A 16,095-nucleotide genomic window follows, 5' to 3' on the forward strand; every position below is an offset into this window, starting at 1 on the left:
AAGAAGAAGAAGGAAGAAGAAAGAAGAAGAAGATGAAGAAGAAGAAGAAGAAGAGAAGAGAAGAAGAAGAAGAAGAAGAAGAAGAAGAAGAGAAGAGAGAAGAAGAAGAAGAAGAAGAAGAAGAAGAAGAAGAAGAAGAAGAAGAAGAAGAAGAAGAAAAGAAGAAGAAGAAGAAGAAGAAGAAGAAGAAGAAACAAAAGATAAACAATATGCAAAAAAAAGTGACCAGAACACGCAGTGTTGAGATCCTGTGACTGTGGTAATAGTTTTGACTGACAATTGTGAATCCACCACCATATAGAGTGCATGGCTTACCTGCTGCTCATGCTTGATGCTTGGGCCAATACCCAGCCATTGTATTTTCCTCTGGAAGTTGCAAGAATGGATGGGCAAATCGAACTTCAAACAATCTCCAGACACCACTAGCAAGCAGGCATTTTTGGTATGCAATCATGGGCACAACGATCCCATATCCTCACTTGACGATAAAGTTCAAACCAGTCTTTAATTAGATGTAGTGCTGCATTTGTTTTCTTTTTTTTTCCTCCTCTGTTTTCATGTGGTGATCTGGCCAGTTACACATTTCCTGTATTAGAGTGCCCCTACCCTTGTTGAAGGAGCACAAGGGCACGTTTTGTATAGCAGCATTGTTAATCTCAGTAGCTGCAGGCACTGTGGAGCAGTTCCTCACAAAATTTGCAGCAGAAATACTGAAGTCTGCCTAAGTCAGCTCAGCTTCTCCTGCCCCTTTTCCAGCAATGAATTAGCAGTTGAGCTCCCTCTGTTCACTCCTGTTATATATTGTTTCAGAATAACTTAGAATATACTGCAGTAAACGACAGCTTTGTCTGCCTTCTAACAGAAGTAAAGACAAGCTATAGTTACATAAAAACTTTTAGATATAATCCACTTTAAAAACTAGGATAAACATTATACATATATAGAATACAATTTTGTATAGAATACATGTTAAAGTGTACATAAACCCTAACATTCGCCTTCGTATTTGCTCCCTTTTTAAAGACCAATAAGTGTACAATAGCAGCTGTTGATCCTTCTAGAAATCATGGTAAAGTCTTGGTTGTGTTACCTTCTCCTATGGTATGGAGAAGAGGATTGGGGGAGGTGTTCTGTAGTCCTAGCACTTCCTGCCCTAGGTGAAAATGTTGCTCACCCATAAAAAAAATTAAATAAAAAAAAAAAAAAAACACAGTATGGTGAGCGAGTGTTATCACGCTAGGACAGGGAAGTGCAGAAGTCCCAGATGAAAATAAAAAAGAAGAAGGAAGAGGAAATCTAAGGCGACCACCTCCTCTAAAGACATGTAGAAATGTCTCTCATTTCTTCTTCCTTTCCATCTGTGATGTATCTACAATTCATTTTCAGGAAACCTTACTTCTGAGGCCTCCTCTTCTTCTGAGGTTGAAGAGAAGACTCTTTCTATAGGTTTTGAGGCTTTTCTTGCCATGTCTGCATCCTTGAAAATAAAAATAAAGGAGGTGTCATAAAAATAATAAAAGGAAAGTTATAGTGTACTTTCAGGGAGCGCATCATTTGAGTTATTTCTGCAGTATCATGCACATGCACTAGAACAGGTATTTTTTATGCCTAGTTTAAAGCCAGCTATACATGGGCAGTTCAGCAGGAATTTAGATCCACGTACAGGCAAGCTGATGCAACACCAGCCTGACTGATAAACCATTCTAAATACTTGGGCATAAACGAACCTTATCAAATCAAACGTGCCCATGATTACATTGCATCGCAACTGAGTACTATCCGTACTATGGTCGAAACCTTTTCATCATTTAAGTGGAGCATTTCATGTGGAAATTCCATTACTCACCAGATTTATCATACTCTGCATCTGAGGACCCAGGAGAAATGAGAACACCAAAATTGTTTTCTTTTACACTGGAAGGAGGTTCACGGAATGGTACATACAGCACCTGGAAGAAAACAGTAGATTAGTACTTACTACTCCTACTACTACTCCTTTCAGACACAAAGAGGATTAAAAGTTGTTCCTTTTATGAACGGGAAAAAAAAAAAAAAACAAACACAGAGGCACAATAGCATTATTATGTACAACCTAGGGAATTCTAGGTTTCACACACCTTTTACCCAAGATTCAAATATTGTTCTAATTGGAGTCCACTGGAAAAAACAACATTTGTGAATCTTTAGTACAGCCTTTGTTAACCATACTAAAACCAATATATCAGGGTCAATGGGAAAAGAAAACAGAATTGGGTACCTGTTAACTCTTTTTTTTTTCTAAGAAGTCTTCCAGGGCAGCATCTGAGAGATAGGCTCCTCCTTCCTGCAACAGGAAACCCAATAGTCCACCATTAAAAATGTGTTAGTCTTACCTGCGTGCCTCAGTATTATTAAAGCACCGAAGGAACTCTCAGTAAGCCAAAATGTCTGGTCTTGACTAGACAGCTGGTCGATAAGATAGTGCCTTTGCAAAGGTACTGAAGCTCGACCATGTTGCTGATCTTCTCCAGTGTTACCCTTGCTTTCTCTGCAACAAGGTTGCCCAGGCTCTGGTCGAGTGGGCATGGACCATTGACCCTGCTTGGGGGGGGGGGGGGGGGGGGTTGGTTATGCAAGGTTTTGCTCCTCATAGGCCATCAGTGTGGCAAGTTTTATCCATCTGCTTATGTTTTCACTATAACTTCTTTTGTATTAGTTGAAATTTGTTATTTTTTTCTTCGGACATTCAGCCGAATGTCGGATGAATTTTGATTCATTACGAAACAAATTGCACACGTCTAACAGATGGCAACATCGGAGTGGACATGTTAAGTTAAAACTGTACTTGCCAGTTGTGTTATGCATTTCCACAGACTGCTCCAATACCGAAAGTATTCCAATAAAATCAGGGAAGAAAAGGTAGCGGTGATACTCGCTCTGAGAGCTTGGTTCAGTAATGTTGAAGAATCTGTCCCCAGCCACACCTGATACTGCCAGACCTACCGGACCTCCTATCACAAGGGCAAGTCAACCACCCGAATCACAAATTCTTGAAGCGTTCGGCTTGGTTACTGAGAGAGTGAGGCTGAAAAAGAAAAGGCTGTCGGATAGAGTGATGGACACCATTCTAGCCAGCTGAAAACCCATAACTAGAGCCATTCATGAGAAAGTAAGAAGAAAGTTTGTCTCCTGGTATGGGAACAAACAGGATTTCAAAAGAGAAATCATCCCGGTGATTCTGGATTTCCTGCAGGAGAGAGCAGACAAGAACATCTCTCAGAGCACACCAAAGTTACAAGTGGCAGCACTCTCCTCTTTTCTGGACACCAGATTAGCAGAGGACCCGGCTCATAAAGAGATTCCTGATCTCGTTAAATAGAGTCAGACCCACGAATGTCGGCACAACTCTGACATGGGACCTCTCCACAGTGCTCAGAGGATTTCTCTCTACCCATTTCGAACCACTGGAGGAGAGCTCAGATAAGAATATTACTAGGGCCACTAAGAGCGTGGTTTTTAGAGTATCGGCCAGAAGAGTGAGTGGAATGGTTCATAATGGAACCATACTGCCTGATCCAGACGGACAAAATGGTCTTCTTGCCAGACCCAGCTTTTCTAACAAGTCTCTTGAACCTTCCACAAGACGCAGAATGTGGTTATCCCATCCCTTCCAAAATCAATGGATAGCAAGAAAAGAGACACGTACAACAAGCTAGATGTAAGAAAAACACTTATCTCGAGAGAGAACAGAGGACTGGCGAAGAACCACCTCATTATTCCTCTATGCAGGAGTCAATAAGGGAAAGCAGGCATTGAAAAATAACAAAATTAATTCAACATTCGTTCATTTGTTAAAAGGTCTAATGAAAAAAAAAGATCAAATCTTAGTGCTGAGCCGCCTGACAAGTCAAGATCCATGCATTTTAATGGAACTGTTCTAATAGGAGCGACTCAAGACGCTCCAACTTGGAAAAAAAAAGGATTCCTTTACTACTTTGGGGTGACTTAGGAGCAGCTTGCATTGACTTGCATGCAGAAGTTGTTTTGCATGCCGTGTCAAAGTCACGCTGTACGGGGCAGCTTCAGAGTCAGACTTTGAAGCCGTCCTGATTAATTTTGTGCTGGAGGTTGGATTACTGGCAAAGAGCATTCCTGAGAACTGAGGTAGAAGGGTGTTGTAACAACTTTTCAAACTACGAATCGTTATCACGAAAAAAAATTAAAAAATTAAACATTTTATATATATATATATATATATATATATATATATATATATATATATATATATATATATATATTACACACACACACACACACACACACACACATATACATAAACATCAATATACATACAAAACGATTCAGTATAACGAATATCCAAAAACGAAATAACATCATAACGAACAGAATGAAAACTAAAACGAAACTGAAACAAAAAAAAATTCTGTTTTGCACAGGTCTACCATCTATGGGATCCAGCGAGAAGAACTTTGGCAGTTTCACGTTTGCCTTTGGAGGCAAAAACAGATTTACCTCAGGCATCCCCCATGTTTGCGTGATCCACAAGAAGGTTGCTTGGTTTAGTGACCACCATCTGTTTTATGGTCTGTCAACTTAGAAAATCTGGCAGTGTATTGTCTGTCCCTTTCAGGTGGATGCCCGAGATCGATCTGATATTTATCTCAGCCCATGACAGAATAGTTTCCGTCAGGCTCATTTATCGTTGGGATTTTGTCCCTCCTTGCCTGTTCAGGTACGCCACCGTCGTGACGTTGTCTGGACTGAATCCTGATGTCTCTGCCCTGTATAGTATACTACTCTCTGGCTTGGGGTCAGCTGCGATTGTTCTGTATTTACTATTCACCCCAGGTTTTGTAGATAGGACATGCTTGTGCCAAGATTGTTTTCTAGGATTTCCGCTGAAACCGCAAAAGAACAGTAGATCGTCTAGGTATGGCATCACACCTATGCCTTGCTGTCTTGGGCCCTTAAAGCCCCATACACACTATCAGATTATCTGCTGAGTTTTTCCTTCAGATTTACCAAAACCATGTAGTAGAAGGGCCTGCCTGATTGCATACACATTGAAACTCCTAAGGTTTGTCCTCATATTATATGGTTTTGGTAAATCTGAAGGAAAAATTCAGCAGATAATCTGATAGTGTGTATGGGGCTTTAGAGCTTCTGCCATTAATCTTCGAAAAGATCCTGGGTGCAGAAGAGATGCCGAAAGGTAAAGATATGTATTGCAGATGTAGGGTAGACGCCGGTCCCTGGATCGCAAACCTTAGGAATCTTTGATAACTTTTCTTAATGGGCACATGTAGGTATGCGTCTTGCAAGTCTATTGTGGCCATGAATACCGTTGCTGGTAGGATATTCCTGACTAAATAGATGGACTCCATCCTGAATCTCTTGTATCTTATCCTTCTGTTGAGCAGATTGAGGTTCAGTATGAGCCTTAGCTTGCCTGATGGTTTCTTCCTTGTGAATATATACAAGTAGAGCCCCGTTTTCTCTGCTTCTTGTGGGACTTGACAAATCACTTTCCGAGTCAACAGGGTTTCCAGAAACTCTAGAAAAGCCTTTCCCGGTCTTTATTCCTTGGAAGTTTGGTTTCTAGGTACTTGGTTTGGGGGGCGGGTGGGAAACCATTGCGTAGCCCTCCGCTATGGTGCAGCAGACAAATTTGTTTCTAGTAGCTTCCCTCCACTGGTGGGCAAAGGCTGGCAGTCTGCGTTGGGGGGCTTGAGAATAAAGTCTCCCTTACCTTTCTTGTTTTGCTGTCCCCTGCACTTTCTTGCTCCCGCCTTGTTGAATTTTCTGGATTGACGAAAGGGTGCTTCCCCCTGCTTCTTTTTAGCCTGGGGGAACCCTTTCTTCGCTGCGGTCCTGTCCAGGACAGTTTCTAGAACAGGCCTGTAAAGCAAATCTCCTGTAAATGGGATTCCGCACAAGCTGTTTTTGGAGTCGATGTCCCTTTACCATTACTTCAGCCACAGGGCTCTTCTGGCTGAATTCACCAAGGCTGTAGCCCTTGAAGATATTCTTACTGTTTCGGCCGAGGCTTCTCCTAGAAAAGCTGTTGCTCTAGTTAGTGTGGGAAGGGTCCTCACTACCCTTTCCCTTGGGGTGTCTCCTTCCAGTAATTCTTGCAGTTGTGTCAGCCAGATTACTAGGGTGGGGGCTGTGCAGGTGGAAGCCATCGCTGGATTCAAATTTGCTGCCCAAGCTTCCCAGGCCCTTTTCAATAGCACCTCAATTTTCTTATCAATGGGATTGTTTAAAAGGTACCTGCATCGTCAAAGGCCAAGTCAAATTTGTTTGCGACTCTTGAGAGGGAAGCATCCACTTTGGGGCACTTCGCACAAGTCTTGGAGTCTTCCTCTGCAAATGGATACCTGCGTTTGACCACAGCTGGTATGAAGAGCATCTTTTTTTACCCTTCCCATTCCCTTTTAACTATGTTTTTAAGAGTTTAAACGCACCGGAAACGTTCTGGGTTTCCTGGGCTGCAGCCCTTTGTACATTTTGTCATGCAGGGAAAGCCCTTTGATACCCAGTGTTTCAGCTATAGCCTGCAAAAGATTATCCGTATCTTCTGAGGGGAATAGGGTGCCCTCGGATGCTGGATCATCCTCCTCAGAGTCAGGGCATAAGCCATCCTCGGACTCATCTGAATTGACCTCCTGTTTTTGCTGATCCACCTCTTCACCGCTACCCTAGGGGATACATGTCCTACTGGTAGATAAAGTACTGGATTGGCTGTAGATTGCTAGCACCTCTAGTTTTTCAATTACTGAGTGTAGTGGCCCAATAGTGCTCTTTAAAAAAAGAAATAAAGGAATGGAACACGTCTTTGAGGAAGCCTTGCGACTCCTTAGCCACCATTTGGCTTATGCATTTTTGGCATAATGGCTTTTTCCAATCAGGGGAAACCGGTGACTGCAAGAGGCGCATGCCTTGCTGTTGGTCTTATCCCTTCTTTCCTCTGCGGTCTTTGCCCACAATTAAGCACAAAGGACCTTGGTGAGGTAGGCGGTTTACAGATGAACCAAAGTATAAAGTTTGTAGAGAGGTGACTCCAGAGTGCTCTGGCTTACCTTGGAATGGAATGCAGGATCTGCAGGGCAGGGTGAAGAAGCGTCCGACATGGTCAGCCACTGGGATCCCCTGCTTAGAGGGTCCTTTTTAACTGCTACCTGTATCAGCTCCGGCCATACACCCAGCTAACCCTGTACAGGTTGGTGGACAAGCCACTTGATGCCGGCGTCCTCCTTCCTGGCATTCCATTAGGGAGGGAGACCTTTGAGCATTTTTGTCATTTTCTTTTTTTTTCCTACTCGCTCCACCGCCCAGAAGTGACCCACTCCAGTGTTTGCCCAGAAAGCTTCCAGCCTTCACCAAGATGGCCACAGTCTGGAACCACGTGACCATAAATAATGTTTCCAGCATCTAGGTGCCATCTTGGTACACCTCCCTGGGCAACATACACGGGTTCCCGGGGGAGCTGCAAGATGCAGCGGGCGGAATACTGTGCGCTGTGGGAAGATCTCTGTGGAATACAGCCCTCCACCAGTGTAGCAGTGGCATCTGAGGGAAAGTGCAAGCGGCACATGATGCAGCTTGGAGTTGCATACCCCTCTGTAGTGGCGAAACTTCAAGCAGAGCCCCAGGCTCAGGTTGCTGCCCCTGCTCACCCTCCCAAGGCCCACTGGGTTGAATGGGAAGCTGGTCAGGCAGTCCCCTGCAGAAAGAACAGAGACTGGGAAAAATAATAAATGTTTGCAGCTCCTGTGGGTCCAGAGGAAACACAAAACAAGTGAGGCACACAGGTAAGACTAACAAATTTATAATGGTGGACTATTGCGTTTCCTGTTGAGGAGACTCTCTTGGATGCTGCCCTGGAAAATGATTGGAGAAAACCCCTTACACTGGTGGTCTGTAGGAAGGATGCAGCCTATACAGTGTTGGTCAGAATGCCATTATTACAGACATCTAAAAAGACGATCGGTGTCATTCTGTTGGCTTTGCCAACGGGCAATAACCATGGGACTACGTAGAAACCATCAAATGGAAGGTCAATCAGCCACCGCTTAAGGAACCTCCTAGCAACCTCTGGAGAAACCCAAGTGTTCCATGGAACCCTGGTTGAGAAGGACTGCTTTAGCAGCAGTGGTTTGGTGTGATTTCTTGAATGTTCTAGAACAGTGCTCTTCAACCTTTTGAACTTCACGGACCACTCCCATGAACCAACATGAATTTTACGTTCCTTATACACAAAAACTCCAGCTCAATGCCCCCCTTCCCCTGGATCACACTGCTGCCCTATATACACACACACACACACACACACACACACACACACACAATGCTCCGGCTTTCTGCCCCCCTCCCCATCACACTGTTGCCTTACCCAGACTCATCATTAGATCTCACCCCGTTATCAAGCCAGATGTTTGAGCTCCATGCTCCCTCCCACAATCTGATCAGCGCTGCCATTTGAAGTCCCCCATTTTTCACCTCCAGCTCTCTGTTCTACTCCCGCTGTCTCACCAACATTTTTTTTTTTTTTCCGATATTCTGTTCTTCCTTGGCCTAATTGATTATTAACCGATTTGGCAATTGTAGGACTGAATATGGCCTTGTGTAGTCAGCAATTAGGGGATTTTATGAAGACTAGAGCAGACAGAATTTAAGGCAGCTGTGCAGGGCATGACTTGGAACCAACATGTCACTGACTACTACTGCCTGGTAAAGAATATGGACAGAGAATGTAAAATGTTTAAATCAGTTGGATTTACTGGACATTCAAATGATACATAAAAAAACAGCAGACTTTACATTTGCTACTATTACTGTATTCTGCCCATATGAATACAAACAGTGCAACTGTAGCAAGAATTGAACGGTTTACCTGTCCTGGCAAAATCATGTGACTGAATAGCTTGTTAATTTCCACGAGCTTATTGGGAGTGATGTTATATGCCAGTGCAATGCTGTTTAGGGTATCTTTACTTGTCGCCTAGAAGAAAATAAATACATTTTGATATGAAAAAAAAATTATAAATTACATATACACATACAGTTGTGCTCATAAGTTTACATACCCTGACAGAATTTATGATTTCTTGGCCATTTTTCAGAGAATATGTATGAACACAAAAACGTTTCTTTTACTCATGGTTAGCGTTTGGCTGAAGCCATTTATTATCAATCAACTGTATTTACACTTTTTAGTCATTTTTAAATCTTAATGACAACAAAAACTATCCAAATGACTGATCATTGTTTGACCTTGGTACAGTCACAGAAAATGGCAATGAAAGGTTAATTTTTCACAACTGTGGCTTTTTAACCACTTCAGCCCCGGAAGAACTGACCCCCTTCCTGACCAGAGCACTTTTGCGATTCGGCACTGCATCGCTTTAACTGACAATTGCGCAGTCGTGCGATGTGGCTTCCAAACAAAACTGACGTCCTTTTTTCCCATAAATAGAGCTTTGTTTTGGTGGTATTTGATCACCTCTGCAGTTTTTATTTTTTGCGCTATAAAACAAAAAATAGCAACAAATTTTGAAAAAAAAATATATATATATTTTTTTACTTTTTGCTATAATAAATACCACCCAAAAATATACAAAAAACGTTTTCCTAAATTTGTAGAAAAATACGTATTAGTCTACATTTTTTTGGTAAAAATCGCAATAAGCGTTTATTGATTGGTTTGCGCAAAAGTTATAGAGTCTACGAAATAGGGGATAGTTTGATGGCATTTTTATTATTACATTTTGTTTACTAGTAATGGCAGCGATTTTTATCGTGACTGCAACATTATGGCGGACACATTGGACAATTTTGACACATTTTTGGGACCATTGGCATTAATACAGCGATCAATGCTAAAAAAATTGCATTGATTACTGTAAAAATGTCACTGGCAGTGAAGGGGTTAACCACTAGGTGGCGCTGTGGGGGTTAAGTGTGTCCTAGGGAGTGTTTCTAACTGTGGGGGGGGGGGGGGGAGGGGCTGTGTGTGATACGTCACTGATCAGCGCTCGCAATTACAGGGAGTGCTGATCAGTGACAGTGTCATTAGGCAGAACGGGGAGATGCTTGTTTACATTAGCATCTCTCCGTTCTTCCTCACAATGAGATGATCGCTGTTATCCCTGGACGTTGGGTCCACGGGACTCCCGATCATGGTCACGGAGCCCCCGGTGGGCGCGCCGGAAATCCGCTTCTTAAAGGGCAACGTACTTTACGTTAATCTGCCTATACGTGCCCTTCTGCCGCAGTATATCTGTGCGAGGCGGTCGGGAAGTGGTTAAGTCACAATTAGTGTCTGTGTATAAATAGATAGTCAATGAGTTTGTTAGCTCTCACATGGATGCACTAAGCAGGATAGACACTGAGCCATGAGGAGGTAGAAAAGAACAGTCAAAAGATCTGCTTAAAAAGGTAATGAAACTTTACAAAGATGGAAAAGGATATAAAAAGATATCCAAAGCCTTGAATATGCCAGCCAGTGCTGTTCAATCACTTAACCACTTGACCACTGGGCACTTAAACACCCTTAATAACCAGACCAATTTTCAGCTTTCGGTGCTCTCGCATTTTGAATGACAATTACTCAGTCATGCAACACTGGACCTATATGAAATTTTTGTCCTTTTTTTCACACAAATAGAGCTTTCTTTTGGTGGTATTTAATCACCGCTGGGTTTTTTATGCTATAAAAGAAAAAATACCGAAAATTCTGTAAAAAAATGAATTTTTCTTTGTTTCTGTTAGAAAATTTAGCAGATTAGTAATTTTTTCTTCATAAATTTTGGCCAAAATTTATACCACTACATATCTTTGGTAAAAATAAGTACAAATTGGTGGATATTATTTGGTCTTTGTGAAAGTTATAGAGTCCACAAGCTATGGTGCCAATATCTGAAAATTGATCACACCTGAAGTACTGACGGCCTATTTCAATTCTTGAGACCCTAACATGCCAGAAAAGTACAAATACCCCCCAAATGACCCCTTTTTGGAAAGAAGACATTCCAAGGTATTTAGTAAGAGACATGATGAGTTTTTTGAAGTTGTCATTTTTTCCCACAATTCTTTGCAAAATCAAGATTCTTTTTACTTTTTTTTTTTTTTTTCCACAAAATTGTCATATTATCAGGTTATTTCTCACACACAGCATATGCATACCACAAATTACACCCCAAAACACATTCTGCTATTACTCCCGAGTATGGCGATACCACATGTGTGAGACTTTTACACAGTGTGGCCACATACAGAGGCCCAACATGCAGGGAGCGCCATCAGGTGTTCTGGAGCACCCAGGACAATTCTGACATTTCTCTCCTACTTGTAAAAATCATCATTTATTTGCTAGAAAATTACATAGAATCCCAAAACATTATATATGTTTTTTTAGCAAACACCCTGCAGAATACAATGGTGGTCTTTGCAACTTTTTATCTCGCACGGTATTTGCGCAGTAATTTTTCGAATGCTTTTTTTTGGAAAAAAAACAGTTTTGTGCTTAAAAAAAAAAAAAAAAACACAGTAAAGTTAGCCCAATTTTTGCATAATGTGAAAGATGAAGTTACGCTGAGTAAATAGATACCTAATATGTCACTCTTCAAAATTGCACACGCTCGTGGAATGGCGCCAAACGTCGCTACTTAAAAATCCCCATAGGCGACGATTTAATTTTTTTTTACTGGTTATATGTTTTGAGTTACAGAGGAGGTCTAGGGCTAGAATTATTGCTCTCGCTCTAACGTTCGCAGCGATACCTCACATGTGTGGTTTGAACACCGTTTTCATATGTGGGCGGGACTTACGTATGCGTTCGCTTCTGCATGCGAGCACATGGGGACAGGGGCGCTTTAAAAGAAAAAAAAACATTTTTTTTTATTGTTCATTTTACTTTATTTTAGTTTGACATTTTTTTCCCCAAAAATAATTTTTTTGATCACTTTTATTCCTATTACAAGGAATGTAAACATCCCTTGTAATAGGAATATGGCATGACAGGTCCTCTTTACAGTGAGATGTGGGGTCAATAAGACCCCGCATCTCACCTCTAAGCTGGGAAGCCTGAAAAAAAAAAAAGATTCTGGCTTTGATCGTATTAGCGATTCGGTAGAAGCACCTGGAGGGCGGAGGGCGGCGGGAGGGGGGGGGGGGGATGTCTATGGCTGGGTATTGCAGGGTATCACCGACTATGGCTGGGTATCTCAGAGTATGGCTGGGTATCACCGACTATGGCTGGGTATCACCGACTATGGCTGGGTATCACCGACTATGGCTGGGTATCTCAGAGTATGGCGTTGCAGAGTACTGCGTTGCAGAGCATTGCAGGGTATTGGCGGGTGTTGCAGAGCATTGCAGAGTGTTGCAGGGTATTGGCGGGTGTTGCAGGGCGTTGCAGGGCATTGCAGAGTGTTGCAGGGCATTGCAGAGTGTTGCAGGGCATTGCAGAGTAATGCAGAGTAATGGCAGGGTATTGCAGAGTAATGCAGAGTAATGGCAGGGTATTGCAGAGTAATGCAGGGAATCGAGGGGTTAATTTTCGGTGAGCAGCGATGTGGGCACTGCAGATGCAGCCCACATCGCTGCTGACACCGATCTCTTCCCCCTCCGCTGTACCGATCGGTACAGAGAGGGGGAGGGAGGAACCGGCGTCATAACATGACGCCGGCTTGTTTACAAGTGATCACTCCGTCATTTGACGGAGCGATCACGTGGTAAACGGCCGCGATGAGCGGCCGTTTACCGTGATTCGTGATGCGCCGGGTCCACTGGACCCAGCGGTCACGGATGCTCTCGTGTGCGCGCCCCAGGGGGCGCGCGAGAGCAGAATTCTGGGAGGCCGTTAATTAACGGCCTCTCAGAGTTAAACAACCGCCCTGAAGCCGTTAATCGGCAATGGGCAGTTGTTAAGTGGTTAATAAGAAGCGGAAAATGTGGGGGATCTCGATACCAAGCCAAGGCCAGGTAGAGAAATAAAGATTTCAGCCACAACTGCCAAGGGAACTGTTCAGGATACAAAGAAAAACCCACAGGTAACCTCAGGAGAAATACAGGCTGCTCTGGAAAAAGATGGTGTGGTTGTTTTTAAGGAGCACGATACGATAACGCTTGAACAAAAAAGAGATGCATGGTCAAGTTGCCAGAAAGAAGCCTTTACTGTACAAATTCCAGGAAAAAGCCTGATTACAATTTGCCCAACACCACCTTGACATGCCTCATTGGCTTTTTTGTGGCATTGGCACAGTAAAGGCTGCCTTCTGGAGGCTCAACCATGCAGCTCTTTTTTGTTCAAGTATCGTTGAATTGTGCTCCTTAAACAACCGCACTGTCTTGTTGGAGAGCAGCCTGTATTTCTCCTGCGGTTACCTGTGGGGTTTTTCTTTGTATCCTGAGCAATTCTGCCGCCAGTTGTGGCTGCAATATTTCTTGGTCTACCTGACCTTGGCTTGGTATCAAAAGAGCTCCTAAGTTTCCACTTCTTAATAAGTAATTAAATAGTACTGACTGCCATATTGAAAGCTTTGGATATTGTTTTATATCCTTTTCAATCTTTGTAAAGTTTCATTACCTTGTTACGCAGGTCTTTTGACTGTTCTTTTCTACCGCCGCATGGCTCAGCGTCTAACCTGCTTAGTGCATCCATGGGAGAGCTAACAAACTCATTGACCATCTATACACAGACACGAATTGTGTTTTAAAAAGCCACAAATGTGAAAAATTAACCTTTAACCACTTCAGCCCCGGAAGGATTTACCCCTTTCCGCACTAGAGCACTTGTTGCGATTCGGTACTGTGTCGTTGTAACTGACAATTGCGCTGTCGTGCGACGTGGCTCCCAAACAATTTTTTTTTCCGCAAATAGAGCTTTATTTTGGTGGTACTTGATCACCTCTGCGGTTTTTATTTTTTGCGCTATAAACAAAAGCATAGGTGACAATTTAAAAAAAAAAAAAAAAAAAAAGCATTATTTTTTTACTTTTTGCTATATCCCCCAAAAATATATATAAAAAAAAAAAAACATTTTTTTCCTCAGTTTAGGCTGATATGTATTCTTCTACATATTTTTTGAATAAAAAAAATAAATAATCGCAATAAGCGTATATTGATTGGTTTGCGCAAAAGTTATAGCGTCTACAAAATAGGGGATAGTTTTATGGCATTTTTATTAATAATTATTATTATTTTTTTTACTAGTAATGGCGGTGATCAGCGATTTTTTTATCGTGACTCCAACATTATGGCTGACACATCGGACAATTTTGACACATTTTTGGACCATTGGCATGGGGGGCGGGGAGGGAGTTAAGTGTGTCCTAGGGGAGTGCTTCTAACTGTCTGGAGGATGGGCTGTGTGTGACGTGACACTGATCGCTGCTCCCAATGACAGGGAGCAGACGATCAGTATCCTGTCATTAGGCAGAATGGGGAGATGCCGTTTACCAAAAAAAATAAAATAAAAGCATGACAGGCCCCCTTAAGATCTAGGGTCAAAAAGCACTCATATTTTACACTAAAATGCAATAAGAAAAAAATAAAGTCCCTTTAAAAGGTATGGGCGGAAGTGACGTTTTGATGTCGCTTCTGCGCTGCAATGGTATGGAGACGGGTGGGGGCCATCTTCCCCTCACTCGTCTCCATACCCAGCCAGCAGAAGGACCTGATTGCCTCCACCACTCACGAAGGCTCCGGTAAGCGGCGGAGGGGGGGCCCTCTCGTGGCGAATCCGCCACAGAGACCGGACCGCTGCCCGAAGAAGAGCATACAGCTGCTGCCATAACAAAAGATATCATTTTGCACGCACCACTTTTCAGTTTTTTATTTGCTAAAAAAAGTTTAAAATATCCAATAGATTTCGTTCCACAATTGTGTCCCACTTGTTGGTGATTCTTCACAAAAAATTAAAATTTTATATCTTTAGGTCTGAAGCCTGAAATGTGGCAATATATAAATAAATACACAACACTCAGCCATGCTGTACAATACATAAAATATGAGTTTTTTTTTACAAAATTCAGCAAATTTTTCAAATGTATATCTTTCAAAAAGTTTGAAAAAAAAATGTAAGCATAACTAGGCAAAACTTTTTGATGGTGTTGAGAGAGATTAGAACATCTGTTGCCGTCAGTGCCCCCGTTATAGAGAAGGTGAATCTCCTTTTGTCCTGTTTACTATATTATCATTGAAGGAGAAATTAAAAGAAATTCCCAAATTTTTGGTTGTCTGCAGAAAAGTAATAGAGGGCATTTCTTCTAATGAGGACACTAGTTCTGGTGACCTGGGAGGTCCCCAAGGAATTTCTCTAAATTTGTTGATCGATCAACTTGGGTACAACCAGCCTGCTGGATTTTACATGAGATTATCACTAGCGGCTTGCCCGCCCCCCCACCGGGAGGGGTTACTTTGTCAAAACTGTCAGAATTGATGGGGGAATTGAGCGAATTTCTATCCTGCAACAAATGTTGTTTCATTCAGCCAGCTAAATGAAAAACAAAAAATAAAAAATAGATTCGTACATCCGCACAAGCGAGTTGGAGGAATCTCCCCTGCTGAGATATTTTATTGTGGACAGTGACATCTGCTGCTGTCAGAATACATAGATCAGCAGCTCCAGCCCAGAGCAATAGCATTTTTCCTTTGGCAGTTGATCAAACAAGGGATTTTTGTCGAGCAGTGATGGCCACACACTGATCAAAATTCAGCCAGTCCCTACTGTTTATAGATTGTTTCCTGGATAGTTTGGTTGCGTCAAAAAATTTGGACTAAATTTTGGCCTGAAACGGTGTACAGGGACGCACTGGACTCCTGCTGCGATCCGCTCCATATAGCTGGGTTCACACTGCCATAGGAGGTACACAATTACAATGCTAAGCCTTTTTTACATCAGGATACATTCAGAAGCAGCTTTGGTCTTATTTGAACACATTCTTTAATAAAGAGCTTAGAGAGCGTTTTAGATTTTACCGATTAGAAAGCTGTTGCTGATTTTAAGATTTAGCACAGAAAGATTATATTAAACCCTTAGTTACCAGCCGAAGGAAAATACGCTGCCAGGCAAATCAACTGCTGGGTGGG

General features: G+C 42.3%; 2 protein-coding genes across 2 annotated transcripts in view; both read right to left on the reverse strand.

Annotated features, from left to right (window-relative positions):
• LOC143987850 (nuclear receptor coactivator 7-like) overlaps window positions 1–1,472 on the reverse strand; it is a gene marked incomplete in the record, with an annotated part of 72,675 nt that extends 71,203 nt beyond the window's left edge. The window contains 1 exon segment of the mRNA XM_077486943.1: window positions 1,350–1,472. Within this exon segment, the coding sequence (XP_077343069.1) occupies window positions 1,350–1,380 (31 nt within the window).
• Window positions 1,473–1,838: 366 nt separating this feature from the next.
• Window positions 1,839–16,095, reverse strand: part of LOC143986701 (nuclear receptor coactivator 7-like) — a 140,986-nt gene continuing 126,729 nt past the window's right edge. The window contains exons 5-6 of the mRNA XM_077485108.1: window positions 8,897–9,004; window positions 1,839–1,949 (exon numbers count right to left, since the gene is read on the reverse strand). Of these exons, the coding sequence (XP_077341234.1) occupies window positions 1,839–1,949; window positions 8,897–9,004 (219 nt within the window). The remainder of the gene's footprint in view (window positions 1,950–8,896; window positions 9,005–16,095) is intronic.

This window comes from Lithobates pipiens, unplaced genomic scaffold (genome assembly GCF_037356315.1).
Source record: "Lithobates pipiens isolate NorthernLeopardFrog02 unplaced genomic scaffold, aLitPip1_a1.2 Scaffold_18, whole genome shotgun sequence".
Classification (NCBI taxonomy): Eukaryota; Metazoa; Chordata; class Amphibia; order Anura; family Ranidae; genus Lithobates; species Lithobates pipiens.